This window comes from Impatiens glandulifera, chromosome 6 (genome assembly GCF_907164915.1).
Source record: "Impatiens glandulifera chromosome 6, dImpGla2.1, whole genome shotgun sequence".
NCBI lineage: Eukaryota > Viridiplantae > Streptophyta > Magnoliopsida > Ericales > Balsaminaceae > Impatiens > Impatiens glandulifera.
This window is the reverse complement of record NC_061867.1, coordinates 15,219,971-15,242,528: the sequence shown is the minus strand read 5'-3', so window position 1 is coordinate 15,242,528 and position 22,558 is coordinate 15,219,971. Positions and strand designations below refer to the sequence as shown.

Below are 22,558 nucleotides of genomic sequence, written 5' to 3'. Positions count from 1 at the left end.
AAATAAGAAGCACACCTATGTATTTAATCTTCATAGGACCAAAAACATCTGTATGGACCAGAGGATGACTCCATCACAACAGAATAGGCTGCATCATAGACAATTTTCAAATTTGTCTTGTATAAGTAACAACATTTCTTACCTCGTGCAAAAACCAAAGAACCCTTGTTTAGCTTTCATGCTCCACCACTGAAAACATTATGGTAGCCTTCATTGTCGAGCTTACCTACTGAAATCAAATTAATTCTCAAATCAGGAACATGTCTTACATCTCTCAATGTCAGGAAACAACCCATGCTTGTCTCGATTCTAACATCATCAAGACCAACTATATTGGACACACCACTGTTACCCATGCGAATCTCACCATAATCATCGGCTTTGTAGGACTAGAAGTAACCTTTATGTGGAGTAATATGGAATGAGGCACCTGTGTCAACAATTCATGATGTTTCATTTGAAGATGTGCTAAGACATGAGTTTTGACAGTTAGAAGCATATATCAGTTCACCATCTGAAGCATAAGTAGATGTATTTACACTTTGTTCTTTCTTTTCTCTAGGCTTCACCGTACCCTTCGCATTATTATTTTTAAATTTTCAGCACTCGTTTTTCCAATGACCCATTTTGCCATAGTAATGACCAGCACAATCCTTCTTTGGAGCTCTAGATTTTCTTCTAGACTTTCCCCTACTCGAACCAATTCTATTATCTCTTGATCTTCCTCTATCAGTCACCAACATATCAGACTTAGAGGGTTTATCCCCCTTTCAATTCTCCTCATCAAATAAGGAACTGGTGACAAATGCTATGTTGACTTGACCATTTGGTGTTGAGTTGCTAAGAGTAATAATAAGTGTCTCCCAACTTGTAGGCAAAGATCAAAGTACTAAAAGTGTTTGCACCTCATCATCAAAGTTTATCTTCATATTACTCAGCTGATTCAAAATATTTTGAAATTCATTCAAGTGCTCAACAATTGATTTATTATCAATGTACTTTAGATTCACGAGCTTTGTACCAGTGCTGCTTTATTCCTTGCTGACCTTCCAGCGTCAAGAGCTTCAAGTTTACTCCACACACCATACGTCGTAGTCTCGTTCTCAATATGGTGTACACCATTTACACCAACTCAGCAACGAATAAAGTTACACGCCTTTCTATCTATCTTTTTCTAATCAGCTTCTTTTGTACTCTAAGCCTTATTTTCAATTGCTTCATTCAAATCATCTGAAACTAATAGATCATTAATCATCAGTTTCTATTGCCTATAGTTTGTACCATTCAGACTCACCATATCAGGTTTAGATTTCTCCATTATTATTGCCTTAACAACTGACAAAAACCCCACCAAAGAAACTAGTTGATCTCCTCTTTGAATTTTGTCGAGTAACTAGGAGAGCACTGTGCTCCAATGTTAAAACAGATAACCAATCAATATTGCTCTAATATCACTGTTAGGTTTTGCAACAACAAAACTATAGATCTTCTTAAAAATCAAACCCGTAACAAATCAGTTTCCAAATCGTCTATGACGAACAAACAATTTACCAAGAATTGAAATAACACAAAATAAATGACAACACACTATACGTGGTTCAGTCAAAATTGACTTACGTCCACAGGAGGGATAAGTTTTACTAGATCAAAGAAATATCAATAGTAGAAACTTACATGCCCTACTCTCAAATGAAATAAGTGATTACATTAGGAATGATTAGAATACTCCACAATCAAAAGCTCCCCCAATCTTTCTCTCTAAATCAGCCAAAGAACAAGAAGGAAACCAGAAAACCTAGATCTGTTCACTCTCTCACAACCTTACTGTGTTATGAGAAAAATACATAAAAAAATATTATACTCTAACCCATTTTCATAACAGAAAACCCTGACTTGTTTACTCGGAATTTAAAACCACCCGCAATGGCAAGGAACACTTCAACATGGAGTCCCTAAGTTAGGGTGCCAAGGACTCCCAGTCCTTGACTAAAATTACCAGTCTAGGTGTAAAATCCTATCGGTCCTAGACTAGCAAAATGAACAGGAATGGAGGACGGATATTGTGAAGAGTTGCAACAACGGGTATCGGGGACCATACGACTTTGTTTGGCAGATGAAATTATGTATCATGTGATGAATCTACAATCTCCAATTAAAATATGGAAAAGTTAGAAGGTCAGTTTATGTCCAAATTGTTGACAACCAAGTTGTATTTGAATTAGATGTTATATGGACTGAAGATGCACGATGGTTTAAATTTGACTCATCATGTGAATGTCTTCAATTAGATAATTACGGATCTAGCAAAGCTTGATGCAAATATTGATGATAAAGATAGAGAAATGATTATTTTATGCTCATTACCATCTTCTTATGAACACATAGTGACTATTCTGACATATGGGAAAAACTATCAAAGTTGAAGAAATTATGCAAGCATTGTTGGCCTAAAATTTATAGAAGCATAATGTAGGAGAAAATTTTAAATCCGACAGTTTATATATTACGGGAAATCAAGGTCGTGAAAGAATGCAAGAAAAAGAGTGTTTTGAAAGAGGAAAATCCATAACCAAGTCAATGAACAAAAATACATTTTGTTTTTATAATTACAAAAAGTCGGGACATATAAAGAAAAATTGTCCAAAGAAGATTAATGAGTTTAATCTTCCAAGTCGGTGAATGTTTTCTAAAAAGAAGACTCAAAACAAAATTATAGTGATGTAATTTTAATTACAAAAAGTTAATTCAAGGATGCACATATTCTTAATTCGAGATGTTCTCATCACATAACGCATAACAAAGAATGATTCAGTTCATATAAGTCAGATAATTTTGGTTATGTTCACTTAGGTGAAAATAAGTGTTTTAATATTATTGGTATGGGTAAAGTACATATTAAGATGTCTGATGTCACTGTTAGAATTATTTATAATGTTAGACATATACCTGAAGTGAAGAAGAATCCAATCTCGTTAGGTACTTTACATGAAACTGGGTATTCTCATACAACGAATGAGGATTGAGAAATAATTAAAACTCATAAATGTGCATTGATTATTATGAAAGGAAAGTGAACCAAAGAGAATATCTACACATTATTGGGGAGTATAATTGTAGGTGGAGTCCATTATGTTGAGTCAAATATTGATAGCACAAAATAATGGCATAGCGTCTTGGGCATATGAGCGAGCGTGGAATGATTGAAATGGATAAAAGAGCTTTGTTGAAAGGTGTAAAGAGTTGTAAGTTAGACTTTTGCAAATATGTGTTCTTGAAAAACTTAATAAAGTTAGCTTTGTAACTGGTAAGCATGCTACATAAGGAATTATTGATTATGTGCATTCCAACGTATGGGTCCTACAAGAGAATCATTATTGAGTTTTGTACTACCTGACTTTTATTGATGACTATTCTAGAAAGGTCTCGGTTTATTTCTTAAAACAAAAATTCAAAGTCTTGGCCAAATTCTAACTATGGAAATAGAGGTAGAGAACCAGACAAGTAGAAAAATTAAGTATCTGAGGTCTGATAATGGTATAAAGTACATAAATACACAAGTTAAGAAACTTTGTGAGGAGCATGGTATTCAAAGATATTTTACCGTATGTTAGACACCACAAAAAATGGTGTGGCGGAAATGATGAACAAATTCATTGATGAGAAGGCAGGGTGCTTGAGACTGGATGTGGGGCTTCATAAAAGTTTATGGACAGAAGTTGTGAATATGGCGAGTTACTTCATTAATAGATCATCACGGACATCCTTGGGATGTAAAGTTGTTGAAGATGTTTGGACAGTTAATTTTATTGACTTTAATAATTTAAAGATATTTTGTTCTCCAACTTATTTTCTTGTACTTGGTGATGAAAGATCAAAACTTAATCTAAAGTCCAAGAAATGCATCTTTCAAGGTTATAAGAAAGGGATTAAAGGATACAAGTTTTGGGATCCAACTGTAGTGATAACTGTGATCAACAGAGATGCGATATTTGATGAACAATCTATGTTGCAGAAGAGAAAAGACAACATTGTGAAAACTTATTCTGTTTCAGATGCAGTACAAATGAATTCAGAAGAACCTTTGGTAGAATCTAATAAGGTTGAGATGAATTTAGAACAACCTTTAGTGAAATCTGATAGGGGTGAGAGTTTAAATTCAGCTTCTGAATATCGTGATACAAATAGTTTAAAAGAATACAATCTAGTTAAAGATAATCTAGTTAAAGATAGACAAATATACACTACTATGAAGTCTCATAATAGATTTGATTTTGAAGACATGGTCTCGTCCGCACTAATTATCAATGATGATGATCCGATAAGCTTCCAGTAAACTATTACGAGTCAGGTGAAAGATAAATGGATGGGTACGATGGTTGATGAGATGAAGTCTTTGTAGAAGAACAATACGTGGGAGCTAGTTGAGCTTTCTAAGGTTAAGAAGATGATTGGGTGCAAATGGATCTATAAGAATAAATTAATAGTATCATAAAAAATAGAAAAATTTAAGGCTCGACTTGTTACAAAAGAGTTTTCGCAATAGAATGAGATAGATAATGATGAAATCTTTTCTCTGGTGGTTATACATAATTTAATGTCGTGCTTACGTTAGTAGACAATTGTGATTTACATTTAAAGCAGATCAATGCAAAAATTACGTTTTTGCATAGTGATTTGTAGGAGCAAATTTATATGAAGAAACCAAAAGAGTTCACTCAACTTGATCGTGAACATCTAGTGTGCATGTTAAAGAAATCATTGTACAAGTTAAAATAGTCTCCAAGATAGTGGTACAAACGGTTTGATTGCTACATGATTAATATTGGTTATAGGCGACACGAGTATGATTGTTGTGTTTATGTCAAAAGCCTTGATGATGGGTATTTTATTTTTCTGTTATTTTATGTGGATGATATGTTGATTGTTGCACAATATATGCATGATATTGTTAGCTTAAAAACTTTATTGGACTAGAAGTTTGATATGAAAGACTTAGGTACCGCGAAGAGAATTCTTGAAATGGAAATTCACAGGTATAGAAGCTCAAGAAAATTGTGGTAATCTCAACGGGACTATGTTGCGAAAGTAATAGACATATTTGGGATGAGAAATTCGAATCTAGTGTTCAAATACTTTGGCAAATCATTTTAAGCTTTCTTCTAAACAATGTTCGAAGACGGACAAGGATATTGAAGACATGACAAATGTTCCATATGCAAGTGCAATTGGTTGTTTGATGTATGTGATGGTTTGTGCACACCGGATTTGGCTCAAATTGTGAGTCAAGTTAGTAAGTTTATGACAAAATTGGGTAAGAAATATTGGGAAGAAATCAAATGAATCTTCAAGTATCTGAAGGGCACTTCAAGTTATAGTATTATTTTTGGTGGTCAATGAGTCGTTTTTGTAGTTGCTGGATATGTGGATTTAGACTATACTAGTGATATAGATGACATAAGGTCTACTATTGGGTTTGAATTTACTCTTTGTGGGGACCTATATATTGGAAATTAATACTTCAGTCTACTATAGCATTATCAACAACTGAAACAGAATATATGGCAATAGTTGAAGTTCTTAAAGAGGTGTTATGACTTAATGAGCTAGTAAAGGAAATGGATATTGAGCAATGCGGTGTTCAATTACTTTAGCAAAGAATCAGGTGTACAATTCTAGAACGAAGCATATTAATGTGATATTTCACAAGATCAAAGAGTTGATCGAAATTGGTGAGATACTTTACAGAAAGTTTATATTAGTGAAAATGCAGTTGATATATTGACAAAGCCAGTTACTACCGACAAGTTCAGACATTGTTTGAGTTTGTTGAATGTCTCAAGTTGTTAAAGGAATGGTGGTAGGCCAATCCACTTGGAGTGTCTAAAACTCTTTATTCTTATCTTCTAAGAATGCTTGAGTTTCTCGAAAATGGAGGTATGTGATTTATCTCGTACGAGATGGAATATTCGTCAAGATGGAGATGATTGTGTATGTGACTTATATACACATGTTAATTAAGTTTAGAGTAATGTGTTGTGTCTAGAATAGTTTATCCTTTGTGACTTAATGTATTACTCTATAAATACCATGTAATATATGGTTTTAACTCTAAGAGTGAAATAATATATTTGACGATACTCCCGAGGACGTAAGCAGTTTGGTCACGTTATATCTCGTGTTCTCTCTTTTTGTTTTCTCTATTGTTATTAGTTTACGTGATTAACTCGAATAAAAAAAAATGTTGATTGTTATTAAAAATTTACATAATTATGAAGTTCATATGCTAACCTTGTGGTTGAACATGTGTAAGATGTGGTTGTTATTCATTTTGGTACATGCTATTAATTAATAGCTCAAGTTGTAGGTTATCTACCAGTCGGCAGAAGAAACTTTATTATGTTCGAATGATACACGTGGATTCAATAATCCATATAAATATTCAAGATTATAAATTCATTTCATTAATTATTTTTGTTTTATTATTAAAAGTCAACTAATAACATTTTATTTTCTTCTTGATAGGTTATAGTTAGATTTAGAGTAGAGTATTGACATCTTATGCCATTCCTATTCTTTAGGGAAATACTATTTTGAAATACTATTTTGAATAATTAAGTTGGATCCATATTTTTTAATAAATTTAAATTTAGCTTTATAAGATTCTATATTCTCTTATACATTTAATAATTTATATTCAATATAAAAATATAATCATAATAACATTTTAAATTCTTATTAAATATTGATGCAAATATCAAATTTATAAATAAATAAATTATGCTAAATGAACATAAAAACAATAAAAAATAACTAAAAAAATATAGCACTCGATTGAATAAAATTAATTAAATTAATAAACAAATATAACATTTAATTACAATTTTCATGAACAATAAAAAGTCTAATTTTTTTATTCATATCTCATATTTGAATAAATTTTATATTTGATCCTAATATATTGATTTTTATTATGATTTTATATCCGACGGGGAATTAAATATTGAAATCATTTTAATTTTTCTATCCTATTTATTATAATTAAAATTGATTATAAAGAGAATCTGAATTTGGTAGTTTAAACTTTTAATTACTATTTTACTATTCTACCCTATTTATTGAATTTAAAACTAAAACACAAAATATTCTTAATCATAAATTATAAGATCATAACAAAATTAAAGTTTAAATATAAACGGACAATCAATTATGTTAGTTTAATAATTTGACGGTTAAAATGTAATAATCATTCTCCCATTAAAAAGCTAAAAGAAAATTTTGAAAACAATATCTCTAACATTATCTAAAAATCCCAATATCTTTCTAGAAAATGCTACAAAATGCAAATATCTTGTTTCCTACTCATTATAAATGTTAATTTATTATTAATATTATTATTTAATTTATTTATTCTTTTATGATATAAAAAAAAAAAATTCTCCAAACTACCAAACAAAATCTCATCTCTCAAGCCAGATTGTAACGTAAAATAATGATTTTTTTATTTGAATTATATTTTAATACTATTCAAATTATAATATAAAATTTTATTTAATTTCTTATTAAATTATTTGTTGAGTCATTTATACAAGGACTGCTTCTACTTCTTTATTATTATCAATTTAAAATATATAGCTGGTCTGTTGTGAGCTTGTAGTGTATACATATTTTCTAATCTAAATTGTTGTATTATATCATAAATTTCGGTACAAGTAAACTTGACATCCTACTAAAAGTTTGATATTATATAAGTAACTTATCGATCATACCGAATATTTACGGTATACAGTACGGTATTAATATTATACCGTTGATACCAAAAATATTCAGTTGGAATAAAATCGTCCTAGAACAAAATGGTACAAAAATTGTAAGAGAACCATGAATATATTGAATTCAGCCTTGAAACTTTTTACAAAATAAAATGAATATGATAGGGTGCATTAATTAATTTCCGAAAAATTAGAAATGAAACTCAATTTCTATTTGAAGCTCCAACTTGCTTTTATTATTATTATTATTATTATTATTATTGAGACTCTGTTTTAAACGGTGTCATGTCATGTCATGTTAAAATTATCACAATTTTAGTTATTTAAGTTTTTTCACAAACTAATAAATTTTTTAAACCCTTCAAACTATATTACTTCTAACGTGTATATCTCAAAAAAAAAAATACACAATTTAAAATATAAATACGTCAAGGAGATTATACACAAAGTTAAAGAAGTTATGTCATTACAAAACTTTTTAAAAAATAAATAATTTTTTTATTTATATTCAAAAATTTTATTAAATTACACTTTTTTTTAATAACCTTACCCAACTTACACAAATTAGAATATATAAATTTCAATTTCAAAAATAATACTTAATTTTTAAAAAATATGTCAAAATATTTTTAAATATTATTTCATTTAAAATTGTTACAAATTAATTAAAAGACAAAAAAAATAGTACGTTAAATCTATTTAAAAAATTCATATTTAAACGATTAAAATTCTGATAAAGATAGGTCAATCGAAATTAAGAACATCCCATACAGATCAGATTCATTTTTAATATAGCGAAAAAATAGATAATTTTCATCAGGATTACAATTTAAAACCGTCTCTCGTCCCCCCCCCGAATAGTAAACATATAGATAATACATTTTATCGAAACCATTAATTAAAGAAAAAGAGAAAGAAAAGATGCCCATCCATGAACTCTGCACCACCATCATTTAATTTCACTCCCCTTCCGCAAACGCCGTGGCCGGAAAAGATCTAGAAATTCCAGTCGGAGTACCAAAAGTAATCTTCTCCGGATCTTCAGCATCAATATAGATCTCATTGATCGTAATCCAGATCAACAATTCCTTGCTCTTCACTCCTTTCAGCTTTCGCATACGTTGATTCTCCACAAATGCCGTAACCTCTGTATCGTACCACACCTGTTTTCCGATCTTCTTAAACTTGTGTTCCTTTCCTTTCTTCTGCCTTAGCCAGACGAATCCGGTCTTCTCATTGTAACCCACTTCTTCGATATCGTCTAAAGGAAGGAGACCTTTTGGCATGTGAATCTTCTCCAAGAGTTCTTTTGATTTCTGCTTGCAGAGGAGAGAGTCGCCGGTGATAATCTCGGCGTTCTCGCGGTGGTTAATGGCGGTCTGAATCGACATCTTTGATTTTCCGGCGAGAAGAGTATTTGATTGCTTGTGAGGTGTTTGTGTAAATGAGGATGAAGATGGATAGTTGACATATATAGAGAGATAGGGAACTTTGTGGCCTTAGACATGGAGTTTGAATTTACTATAATACCCTTGGTTTTGTTTTTATTTATTTATTTATTATGTTTCCTTATTAAATATTTATATAATTTAAATCCATTTTGGTTTGGTTTGGTTTGGTTTGGTTTGGTTTGGGTGAAATTGAATTGAAATTAAAACTCAAAATTAGGGATAACAATAAGACGGATCGGATTAGGAATGTGTTTATTACAATTCTTGTACGGTTCAATTTTGGGAAATTTGAGTCAACAATAGGGTGGTTCTGGCTGAGACTTTCTTTCCCTTATTATTAAAGTGGACGGTAAATGCGAGCCTCTATTCGGATGAATTACTCCTTTTGCTCATCAGCCTACGGGTATTAGCAGACGACCTAAAAAGGTTCACATGGGACGGTTAACTCGACAAAGTCTTTCATACGCCCATACACTTATTGTTAAATATGAAATTACTAGACGTATACTTATTTACATTCTCGTCTCTTAGAAAGAGTTGTTAAACGATCGGACTAGACAGTCGTCTAAGGCGGAGCCAGGAGGATCTCTTAACACATTTTTTTCTCTCATTGAAAAGATTTGCCATGAAAAAAAAGGCAAAATACAATTAATTTGAATTTGGGACAGTTATTCGAGATATTAGGGAAACACTGAATTTGTTGAGCACAAAGTAGTGATGATTGGTTCTAATTCGACAAAATTCAAATGAACTCGAAAGCAAATCCTAAATTCTAGGTTGAATGAAGCCAGAAGATGAGGGCTTTATTCGAGTGGTTTGGCAATCCATTCTTCTATCTCCTCCTTTATTCATAACCGGGTTTAGAATAATGTCTCTCATATTCATTTTTAAACATCATATTTTTTTATAAAAGAATAATAAAAAATTACATGATAAAATTATTTAATTTTTTATGTAATTTATTAAATTCATTTTATTCTAAAGAAATAAATATAAAATTCTTATAAGATATGAAAAATAAAAAAGATATTGACAATATTATATATTTATTAGGGTGAGAGACACAAATATTATCATCATTCCATTACCGATCAAAATAAAGAAAAATTGTTCAAACAAGAAAATTCGGATGAAAATCGCGTGATATAATATAATATAATTGTAAGGCAAAATTATATATATATATATATATATATATATATATATATATATATATATATATATATATATATATATATTAAAATGAAAATTAGAAATTCTAATTCTATTAGGGATATATATATTAAAATGAAAATTAGAAATTCTAATTCTATTAGGGATGTAGGGATGAATGTACTCAGTTTTTAGGTTAAGTGTCAATTTCATTATTTATACTTTAAAATTACATTTTCTCCAATTGTAGAACTAAAACTAAATTTAGATGTGAAATTTTCATTTCACTCCATCCAAGATTTAAAACATAATTTAATAAATTATTTAAATGATGTGAATGAATGAATTATATATTAAAATTTCAATTATTTTCTTCCAAAACTATTTTACAAGTTTGATGAATGATCTAAATGATGTAAGGATAGATTGATTAGCAAAAAATTATATATTTGTGCAAAAAATTATATATTTAGTGTTTATTACAAATAACTTATTTATTGTTAAATAGAATTTATATTAGTTTGGGACAATCTTAGCAATCTTAATCTCTTTCGTTCAACCCAAATGTTTCAAAAAAAAAGAAAATAGAAAAAGGAAAACACATAACTGAGTATTAATGTCATTGGTTCAATAAATCAAATTCGTGTTAAAAAATTATATTTAACTAAAATGAATCATGGGAAAAGTGTAGAGCCTATTTAATGTAGTACTTTAAAGTAGTTGAATGGTTACAGATATATTAAATGTATCATCATGAGGATATTGGTTATGGGATAGGCAGCCATAGTTTACCATTTAAATGTAATTTTATATGATAGTTTTGTATTAAATAAAGTTTTCCAAAATAGCCTATTAATACTAATTTGGTGTCAATAAAAATTCAATTCAAGGATAAATATGCTTAATTTGGTGTCTATATATAATATTAACTTTCTTCAAAATAAGCTTGATTTTAAAGAAAAGGAAAAAAAAGTTCAGAGAAGTAAAATTGGATTAATTTGACATGTAATCCCTCCATCCATCCATCTTCACAATCACAATTAATTACCTAAATAAATTGGGTCAACCATTTCTATCTAGACATGAAAACACAAATTAAACCGAACACGTAAAAAATATCATGATAATTTAATTTTATGTTCTCATGTCAACTCGTTTAACCTGATTAATAAACAAATTAAAATCGAGTTGACTTGAAATAATTCATCCGCCAACCCGTTTATAAATTTATGTTGGAAGATTTTAGGTTTGTTTTTTCCTATTTTATATTAGCGGATTTATAATTGAACTTTATTATTATTATTATCTCATTTTAATATGAAATAAAAGATGTGATATTAATAACATCAGGTTAAATCGGGTTGAATTCGAATTGAGTCAATCAGGTGAGGTGAGGTTCGAGTCAATTACAGATAAATATGTTAGGTTCAAGTTAGAGATTTTAACTCAAATACTAAACATGCAAGATTTATATTAGTATCGTACTAAACCGTCAATCTAAATTGTCAGCCCAAACCCGACCTGAGTTGTCACTTAGAAATAACCCGATCAATAGCCAAAATTTTGAAGTGTACATCCAAACAAGGCCAGTTGGTAGATAAGATTATATTAAATGGAAAATTAAGTAAAGTTAGGAGTAGAAGAAAACAATAAATAAGAAAACAATGTGGCACAGTAAATTTTATTTTATAACATTTTGATAAAAATATAAATCTCACATTGCCTATGATTTCCAAAACAAAATTTGAACTATGCTTATTATTATTAGGACTAATATGACCTCAAGTAAAAATTGATCTTTACGATGCTTGGTACGTGGTTTTTGTACTCATGAATTGGAAAGGGAATGAAATGAAATGTTTGGTTGGTGATTTTGATTCCAGGATATTGATTTGATTCCCGAATACTCAGGAATCATCCAATCCTCTCTAAATTGGGAGGAATGAATCCCATTCCGTAGCCATACACTTTCTCTCCCATTATCTCCACTCTCCTATTTTCTCAATCATAATTATAATTATAATATTATATATATTTTATAATTATATTATACGTTATTTTATAATTAACATAATAATAATATTTTTTTTATTTATGAATAAATAATTTCAATTATTTAAATAATATTAAGGAATCATTTAAAATAAAATTTTAGTAATAATTATATTAACTAATTTTATATAATTAAATTTAAATATTATATATTAATAATAAAATTAAAATAAATTAATTAAAATATAAAACTAAAAATAAAATAAAAATTTTATATAAAAAATATTAAAAAATTAAATATGAAATATTTTAATAAAAATTATTATTAAAAAAATTATACCATGTTATAATATATTATTAAATAAAATATTATATTTAATTTAAAATATATAATATTTGAAAGACTTTGTCTTATATTATTTATATTTAATAAATAATTATTTATTTATAATTAGTAAAAAATTGAAACATTCAACGTTTGGTATTTTTATTTTTATTTTGAAAAAAATATAATTAATATGAAAAAATATTAAATGTTTATATTTTATTAAATTATGTGGCTTAAATATTTTATAGATTTTAAACAATTATGTTATAAAAATAAAAATATTTTATATTTTTAATTTAATAAAATAAAATTAAAATTAATCATAATTTTAATAACAAAATTATATTTATAATTTTTTTCTTATAAATCTAAACGTTATCAATGGAATGAGAATGATTAAAACTTTTAACCAAACACTACACTTCTATCGATCATACCCAATCTCATTCCACACATCTATCAATCTCAATCCTATTCTCATTCCTTTATTTGAACCAAGCACCCCCTTAATCTTTTAATATATTCAAATTTTTATATTTTATTATGAACTTTTATTTGAAATTAACATCAATCATGCTTTGATTTAAGTTATTTGAGATTAAATATTTTATAATTTAATTATCAATTATTTCTTAATTAAAAACCATTCAAATACTAATTATAATACCATTTTTTTAAAGTTTATTAATCAAAAGAAATAGAATACATTACACTTTTCTAACTTAAATTAAATTAATTATAATTTTCTTTTATTAATTTTAACGTTAAAATATTTTATATCTTTATATTATTTTTAAAAAGGGTTAAAAATTAGAAAAATAAATGTCGTAAAAAATCTACAATAGCGAACCCCTTTCCCAAAAGCATACAGAATAAAATTTAATTGTAGTATCTCCATTTCTAGTCTAATGTTAAAAAGATGTGCATTTCCTTAATGGCTCTAAGCTCCTGGTTCAAACCCATCAGACAACACATGCTAATTAATTTGTTAAGTGTGATTGCGAACTATGTACTTAACTCGCGTGAGTTAGTTGGACTTCGAATAAGAAGATGAAAACTCAATGTTCTATACAAATATTTAATTATAGTTATCCTTATTTATTTTATATTTTAAATTTTTTTAATTAATATTGAGAATTTTTTGAGTAATAATTAATTCTCATTCAATTCAATTGTAATTAAATATAAAAAATTAATTAAAATAATAAAAATAACAAATTAAAATAAATAATTGATGGTTTATATATCGTATTATATAAATAATTTATAAAATAAAATTCTCAATGAAAAAGATTCAACGATCATTCAATTTGTTAAGGCTTTCTTCAAAGACAAACTCTTTTAAGTTCCTAAACGATAAATATTGAAATAGAGAAAGTTGAACGAACCATTAAAACAATATCAGAATAATTTCTACCAAATATTCTAAGCGACGGTTAAAAGTTTCTTTAAATGGTGGTAGATAAATAACGCTGTAAAAGGTCTTACCAAATGATAATTGACCCGTACATTTATGGCGTAAATAACGAGAAATTCATACAAATAATAAGAGGATATTTAGAAAAGGTTCTTCATATGAAAATCAAATCCACTAAATCTTTATTGAAAAATGAAAAATAACTCCAAATTCGATTATTTCGCCTCAGAAGAGGACTGACATGGAATTGAAAATTATCACCAACACAATCAGATGGTATGAACAACAAACAACCCACCAACAATTGAGAGTATTACTCAGATTATAAAATTTCGAGACGAAAAATCGATCCGATAAAACAAGATGTTAAACCGAACAAAATACAACACCAACTCAAACCTTAGTGATGAAAAAAAATGTGATATGAGTGATCGTTAGTGTTAGGTTTCCTAACCCATAAGCGGATGGGTAGACTTAAAAAGGCCGACAATTACTTTTCAATTCATCACAACTTAAATAAGGCCGACAATTACTTTTCAATTCATCACAATAAATAATTGTTAATAAAATAGTTAGTCAATATCTTGGGTAGTTGATGTTGGCTAAAAAATGGTTCTTACTCAAAAGTGCAATGCTATTTTGCTAAGAAATTAGTTATGACAAATGTCAAGTATATAAGAAATAGAAAAAAATATGTAAAGAAGACAAGACATTATTTTCATAATTCTCTCAAAGGTTAATTTCTATATCTTCTTCTTCCTTAATCGTCATTCCTTACGTCATTCACTTCATTTGCAATTGTGAATCTTCTTAACCTCCATTCTATTCTACTATTTACCATAAAATCAATCTACTTTTCACTTTCTAACTAGGTTATAAGTTAAAATCTTGTTCGAGCTATATCATTGATAGACGTTATTAGAAATATGGTGAAATACGTATCGATTGGGAGTTGAATGAAACTCGTAGCCGTAGTCACTCAAGAGGCTCAATTTGAGAGGATAGAGGTTCAATGAAAGACGCGATCCATCGATTAAGTCGAACAACTAGAATTAATAACCACAAACAACGAAATGATGGTTTAAACCTCCAAGGTGATAATCAACGTTGTAACCCCCGAAAAAATAGTTCCTCTTTTGAGGCGTCCCTATAACTTAGCACGTGTCGAGGGACGCGTGGAAATACAGGGAGAATCCCGGGGTGGCTCGAGATTCGATGCGTTTTAACATTGATTTACGTGTCAGATATCTTTTTAAAATGAAACATTATTTTGAAAGAATTTGAAAGTACTTGGAAGCTTTTGAAATTAACTATGTAAAAATAATTAATTTTATTCAAATTTTAATAATTTAAGAATTTGTTGTAATCAAATAATAATTTGATTGAAATCCAATTTAAATTAATCAAACATAATTAGTACAGAGATTATTTATTTGAAAATAAAATCGCCAAATAATTTTAGAAAAATCAGTAAAATGTACGCACATTAATGTAATTTATACCAAAGTTTCCATAAGTGGTTCATTATTTGGTTAGACTCGAGAAAAGTTTTCGCGCCATGTCCTCTACGCCGGTTGAAAATAGTTTTATTTTTATTTATTATATTTATTTCTTTTAATTAGTAGTTCGGGGGTCCTAAACAAGGATAAATTTAGATTACGTAAATAAATGTAAAAATATATTTAGAAGGGCGTACCTACAATTGTGTTGATATAAGATTGAGTAAAAACCTTGAAAATATTAGAAAAGTATTAGGAGTTTAAAAATAAATTCCAAACATGGCCTTAATCAAAATATTTGTTTGAAAATATTCCGAAAATATTTAAATAACATTTTTTGACCTCTCGGGAATATTTGAAAATGGATCTAAGTTCCAAAATTACAAAAATAATTTTGAATTTTGGAAAGAGGAATCAAACAGGTCTTAGGACTAGAGTCATAGGGCTTGGTTTCATTTACACCAATTTGGGGTCGGACGGACTCGATCTAGACCGAGGGTGGTCTAGATCGGGGCTCGGGACACTCGGTTAAGGGACCAGTCGGTTCAGCCTTGGAGTTCAAAAGGCCTAGTCCTGAACTCAAGTTGTTCGGTCCTAGGTCTGGGAGTCTCGGTCCCAGGTCAGACCTCTTGGTCATAGGTTAGAATCCTCGGTCAGATTCATTGGTCATTGCTCAAGAACACCGGTCATCGGGCTCGGTCCTAACTCAAGAACACCAGTCATTGGTCTCGGTCCTAGGTCAATTTTCTTGGTCCTTAGTCTCGATCAGGACAAAGAGTTCTCTGTCCTACTTCTCTTTCCCGGTCCTAAAGGACTCGGTCGTCGATGATTGAATGTTCTTCAATTGGTATGAAAAATTTTAGGTTTATAACTTTTGATAAAGATCATGAAATCATAATCTGTAAGTTGCAAACAACTCATATGGATATAGCTATCATAATCCCTAACCCTAAACTCGATCAATCGAGCTCTAAGATCATCAATTTCTCAACCCGATTTATAGGGAAAGAATTGAGAACTTTTAATTTAGGCCATCTCATGACCTAATTCTTGTTCCAACATCTTTTAAATGACGTTTATAGTCGAACACAACCAAAACAAGAATATCAATCAAGCTCTATAACAATTTTTAAAACTGAAGTTCAAAATTATATTTTAATAATTTCAGTTTGATCAAACATGACCGAGTTATTAATTTTATGTTTTTGAAATCATCTTAACATGTTTAATAACATGTTTGACAACTATTTGAATCAAAAGTTCAAGCTTAAAGTTCAAAAACACAAAATTCAAAAAAATTTAGATTTTCTAGGGAATAATTCCAAACAAAGAAAACACAAAATTGCCCTAAACAAAGATCAACTCGATCAAACTTGGAAAAATCCAATTTCAAATCCCAACTTTTATTATAGCAGGTCTAGAAGCTTACAATTGATTGGAGAACACTCAAATGATATGTATGAAGTTTTCCTAAGCCCTAGATCGAAGTCTAGATCGCCGGAGCAGAATCTTTTCAAAAAATTAGTCACCAAAATTTTTGGTAGATCTTCAATCAAGTTGTGATATTAGGATTTTGTTTGATGGATTGGAAGCTTAACACCTAGGCAGTATTTATACTCAACTAGGTCGGTTATCATAGACGAATTCACTTCAACTTCTCTTATAAAATCCTATCATTTGAATTCTTTTTCGTCTTTGGCAGCCTAGTTAGGGTATAGATTTTGACTATTGATCCTAAGGGAATTGAAGGTGAGGTAGACACGTGCACGTTGGTAAAATAATGGAGGAATAAGGATGAGTAAAGGCGTAGATAGACCTTCTAGAAACTCGTGGGCGTCGAGCGCGGGCTTCCGAAGTTCAAGAAGGAGACGAATAAAATGACATCGTTTTGTTTATTTAAACGCGTCATTGATGTTCTGTCCGTCGCCTCACGTTTCGTCTGGCTTCTGGGCGTTTGGGCTAACGAGGTTAGCGATCCCGTTAGTCAATCTTGTGTGGACCCGGGCGTGCACTATTTCTGTTACAGCTGGATGTGTGGCGTGTTCATGGGCGCTTCATCCCGCACTGATCCAATTACTCTAGATCCTACTGTAAAATTTAAATATATTTATGACACATAAGATTATCAGTTTATATTCTTAATAAAAGAGTTATTTGAAATTGAATTTTTAACCACTTCTTGTGTTTTTCTTCACCAAATAAAACACAAAATATATTTAGAAACATAATAAAAATTATGTTTATTAATTTTATGTTTGGATATTTTTGAATATTTTGAGATATTTATTTTATTGTTTTTAATCCATAAATTATACATAACTTATGTTTAAAATCATAATTAAATAATTTCAATCCTTTTTAGGCTTAATTTGAGTAAAATAAATATAATATTATAAGCTCAACAAAAAGAAAGTGCACTCGGGAAAGCGCAGATCTTTAATGCCAAGATCTTCTAGGAGACGCGACTATCTACCACTAATTATGGTTTAATTATCACAATAATTAACCCAAATTTACTCTTAATCTCCTTTTTAGATATTTTGAATTAAAAAATTCAATATATTATTTTAATATTATTATAAAATTAAGGTATGTCAAATTTTCATGCTTATATGCGTAGGAATGACAATGAGTACACTACCTGTCACGTAATAAAGTATTCATCCCTACACCTGATTTTCATTTTACTACTTAACCTGAACCCATAAATATCTCTATTTGTATCTCATCTCTGATTCATGGGATACCCGGTCTGACGGGTACCCCATTACACGATTAAAATATAAATATAAATTTATTATTTTCTAAATATACTAAATATTAAAAAATATAAATGCAAATATTATTTGATTACATATTTATACTGTAAAATTTTAAAAATATAACAATTTTGTTGTTATTACATATTTAGATTTCAACAAAAACTAGAGAGTAAGTTAAAGTAATGTTGAATTTGAAGATAAAAAGTAAGGAATTATTAGAGAGAAAAACATTTTGTTATTAAAGAAAGTGAATATTAAGTGTCACGGAAAAGAGAAATTAAAATAATGTTGGCGTGTAAGTATAAGTAAAATAGATAATATATTTAAACTTTAACATATTCGCGTTACATATAATTACTCTTATTGTAAATTTGTAATGATGTGGAATATGAAAAGTCATTTTAAGCTTTAACAAATATATATTTTTTAATATTAACATTTCGTATATCGGGTCCGGGTATCGCACATTCCCCATCCCCGTCCTAGAACCTGACTAGTTGATCCTCTTCACTCCTCATCCACGACTTCAACCCCAATCATTGGGCACCCACGGGTATCGAGTATACAGGTTTCTATTATCATTTCTAGTGATCGTAGGCGAAGCGAAGATGTCAGATATCGAGGATTTCATAACGAAGAGTATGAACAACGAGAACAAAGGTATCAACTTCCAACTAGACTATCGAAAATGGATTTCTCAAAGTTTAATGGTGAAGAAGTGGATAATTAGATTTATGGAATTAAGTTGTTGTTTTTTCAAATAGACTGAACATTAGAAGAATCGAGTGTGTTGCTGCTTCAGTTAATATTTTTACAACACAGACTTCTAGGACGAGTTATAATATGGAGCAAAAGCAGTAGTCTTGAAGGATTTCGGTAAAAGCAAATTGGATGATCCACTGGACGAATGGAAGGATCTGAAGTAAATGACAATAATTAAAGATTTCGGTAAAAAGTATCTCAATATTATATATAAACCGCCACATCTTACTGAAGAGTATTCGATTAAGGGATACTTAAATGGACTAAAAGAAGAAATAAATCTCAAGAACAAACTAATCAAAAATTACATGATATTGTTTATGATTCGTTAGTGCGACAATATTATTTTACAAACAAGGGAACTCTATTACTGCCGACTCTGAAGGCTTCACCGTTTGTAAATCGATGAAATAATATTGAATCATAAAACAGAACGATGACGAACATTGTTAGCAACTCTAACCGTACGTGTCAGTACAATATAGTAGCAAATGTTATTCTGTGAAAAGCAATTTAAATTAGAAAACAACGAGAAATAATTAGTTACATGCGGGAATGACATCGGTGTAGTGTTTGTACTACCGTTCGAATTCTACTCCAAAATTGCTAGTTTTAGAGATGCTGCTTACACCACTTTATTTGAAGAAAATCGAAGTATGTTTGAAATAAAATCAACTCCTCGTATAACTTAAAGGGCCTAATTCCAATTTTAAATCATGCTTCTACAGTTTGATAGCAGGTGACAAAAAGTAGACTAATAATCATTAGGAACATACAATAATAATGTGAGGATTAAAAATGATCATAACTTTAAAAATTCAAAAATTATAATGAGTGCACATAAAATGTAACAATAGCCAAATTTGAAAACAATATCCAAACATTATCTAGACAATCCCATATTTTTCTAGAAAATGCTACAAAATGCAAAAATCTTGTTTTCTACTCATTATAAATTTTATTTTATTTTTTTATTTTGTACAGTTTTAGAAAAGAAAAAAAAAGTCTCACAGGCTACCAAAAAAACCGCCAGATTGTAAAGTACTATATTTTATATTAATTCTTTTTTTATTTCGTGATTTAAATTATTTTCTAATATGATTCAAATTATAATATAAACTTTTACTTAATTTCTTATTAAATTATTTGTGTGAATCATTATACAAGTACAGCTTTTACTTTGCTACAATTTTTCATTTAAAACATATAGTTAGAATGGATCAGTATTATATATTTATCGAAACTTTTTATATAGAAAAAAAATTATATTACGCTTTATCGAGATTTATGGACGAATCTATTAAAGGGCTCATGTCACACCTAGAAAAAAACAAAAGTTCACGTTTATTCATCATTTCTCAATATTTTTTTAAACCTATCAATACTAGCAAATTCTATTAAAGGTATGGACATGACATGAAATATTGCTTCACTCTAAGAAATAAAATCTAAGATATCATTCATAATGGGATCATCTCCAGCAATTATTTTTTTTTCCCAAGTTCCAAATCCATACAACTTGATTTTTTATAAGAGTGTATTTGATAACCCTGAAATTATTATTGAATTGAAATTGAAAGGTCCAATTATAATTTTTAAGTTTGGTAGACCATTTAATATTAAGAATTGGAATTTAAATTAGAATTAGAATTCAAATTAAATTCAATTTAGTATAATTTTAAAGTTCTCAATTTCATTCTTTTTAGGTTTAAATTGTAATTACAAATTTTATTATTTTTTATATTTTTACAAACAAAATAACTTATTCTTTTTTCATTTAAAACATGATTAATGTTTTCGACGATAATATTTTTTTGAAATTTTGGAGGTTAAAATATCGAATTAGGTCTTTTTTTAGTGTAGTAAATTAACATTTTGAATTAATATATATATTAATTTAATTTAAGAAATTAACATGTTATTGTTTTTTCTAATTTAAGAAGTTAAACTGTTATTTTTTTAATAAAAATTAAAATGAAAAGAAAAATTGAACATTGAGCTTGAGCTATTTTAATTGTTTGTGTCAAACCAATATTTAAATAAAATAAATAATATATATTAAAAAAAATTAATTATTTTATCATTAATATTGAATTACAATTTTATAGTTTTTTCTAAATAAAAGTTGAATTATAACTTAATATTAATTCTCATAAAATTGAAATTAAAATTTCAATGTCAATTTCACTCCTCCAAATTTACCGTAATAGTTATTGTCAAAATTTGTGTACTGGATTAAAATTAAACCATTCATACCGAAAATATAATCGGATAAAATCGTCAGTAAAAAAATTGTAAAAAAAGAATTGATAGAGTGAGAGTTGAATCCTAAATCTGTTAAAATAAAATAAAATTATAATATAGTGCAAGAATCTCTAATTCTACATAAATAAATAGTTATTTATAATTTTATTATTCATTATTCATATCTTTATAATATATATTTTTAATTTATAAATATTATATAGTACGGAATTTTCGATATATCTATAACGAAAATATCGATATAACCGTGTCTTCGTCATTTTGTTTCACTCCTCCTCAAACGCCTTGGTCGGAAAAGATTTAGAAATTCCAGCCGAAGTACCAAAAGTAATCTTCTCCGGATCTTTAGCATCGATATAGATCTCATTAATCGTAATCCAAATCAACAATCCCTTGCTCTTCACTCCCTTCAGCCGTCCCAAACGTTGATTCTCCACGAATGCCGTAACTTCTGTATCGTACCAGACCTGTTTTCCGATCATCTTAAATTTGTGTTCCTTTCCTTTCTTCTGTCTTAACCAGACGTATCCGGTCGTCTCATTGTAACCCATTTCTTCGATGTCGTCTAAAGGTAGGAGACCTTTCGGCATGTGAATCTTCTCCAAGATTTCTTTTGATTTTTGCTTGCAGAGGAGAGAGTCGCCGGTGATAATCTCGGCGTTCTCGCGGTGGTTATTGGCGGTCTGAATCGACATCTTTGATTTTCCGGCGAGAAGAGTAATTGATTGCTTGTGAAGTGTTTGTGTAAATGTGAAGGATGGATAGTGAAATATATAGAGAGACATGGAGTTTGAATTTTCTATAATACCCTTTGTTTTGTTTTGTTTTATTTATTTATTATGTCTTCTTATATTAAATATTTAAATCATTTAAAATTGTTAGGTTTGATTGTTTTAGGCAATTAAAATTGAAATTAGAAATCAAAATTATGAATGTTAATGAGACCATCTCGATTCATTCTAATTCGGATAATTTGTTTTACTATTATTCTCATCCATTCGGTTTAGGAATCCATGTCTGATAATGTTGTTAAGGGTGTCAATTATAATTTGCTCCGTGGCTTTTGATCCAAATTGTCTGGTTAAGGGCGAGTTTTTTTCGATTTGATCGTAATTGATCGAGATGAGGCAATGATAGAATTTGTGTCACCAATCCTTACTC

General features: G+C 28.9%; 2 protein-coding genes across 2 annotated transcripts; both read right to left on the bottom strand.

The window, feature by feature from the left end:
- Positions 1 to 8,537: 8,537 nt before the first annotated feature.
- On the bottom strand, positions 8,538 to 9,220 carry LOC124942114. The gene has a single exon (XM_047482539.1). It carries the CDS (start codon positions 9,158 to 9,160, stop codon positions 8,729 to 8,731), a length of 432 nt encoding a protein of 143 aa, XP_047338495.1. The 5' UTR covers positions 9,161 to 9,220; the 3' UTR covers positions 8,538 to 8,728.
- Positions 9,221 to 21,541: 12,321 nt separating this feature from the next.
- Positions 21,542 to 22,146, bottom strand: LOC124942921. Its single transcript, XM_047483493.1, has one exon. The coding sequence runs from the start codon at positions 22,090 to 22,092 to the stop codon at positions 21,664 to 21,666; it is 429 nt and encodes a 142-aa protein (XP_047339449.1). The 5' UTR covers positions 22,093 to 22,146; the 3' UTR covers positions 21,542 to 21,663.
- Between the last annotated feature and the right edge of the window lie 412 nt (positions 22,147 to 22,558).

Bases quoted from the DNA above. Each gene is read 5' to 3' on its own strand.
- LOC124942114 (XM_047482539.1), bottom strand. From the start codon at position 9,160: ATGTCGATTCAGACCGCCATTAACCACCGCGAGAACGCCGAGATTATC.
- LOC124942921 (XM_047483493.1), bottom strand. From the start codon at position 22,092: ATGTCGATTCAGACCGCCAATAACCACCGCGAGAACGCCGAGATTATC.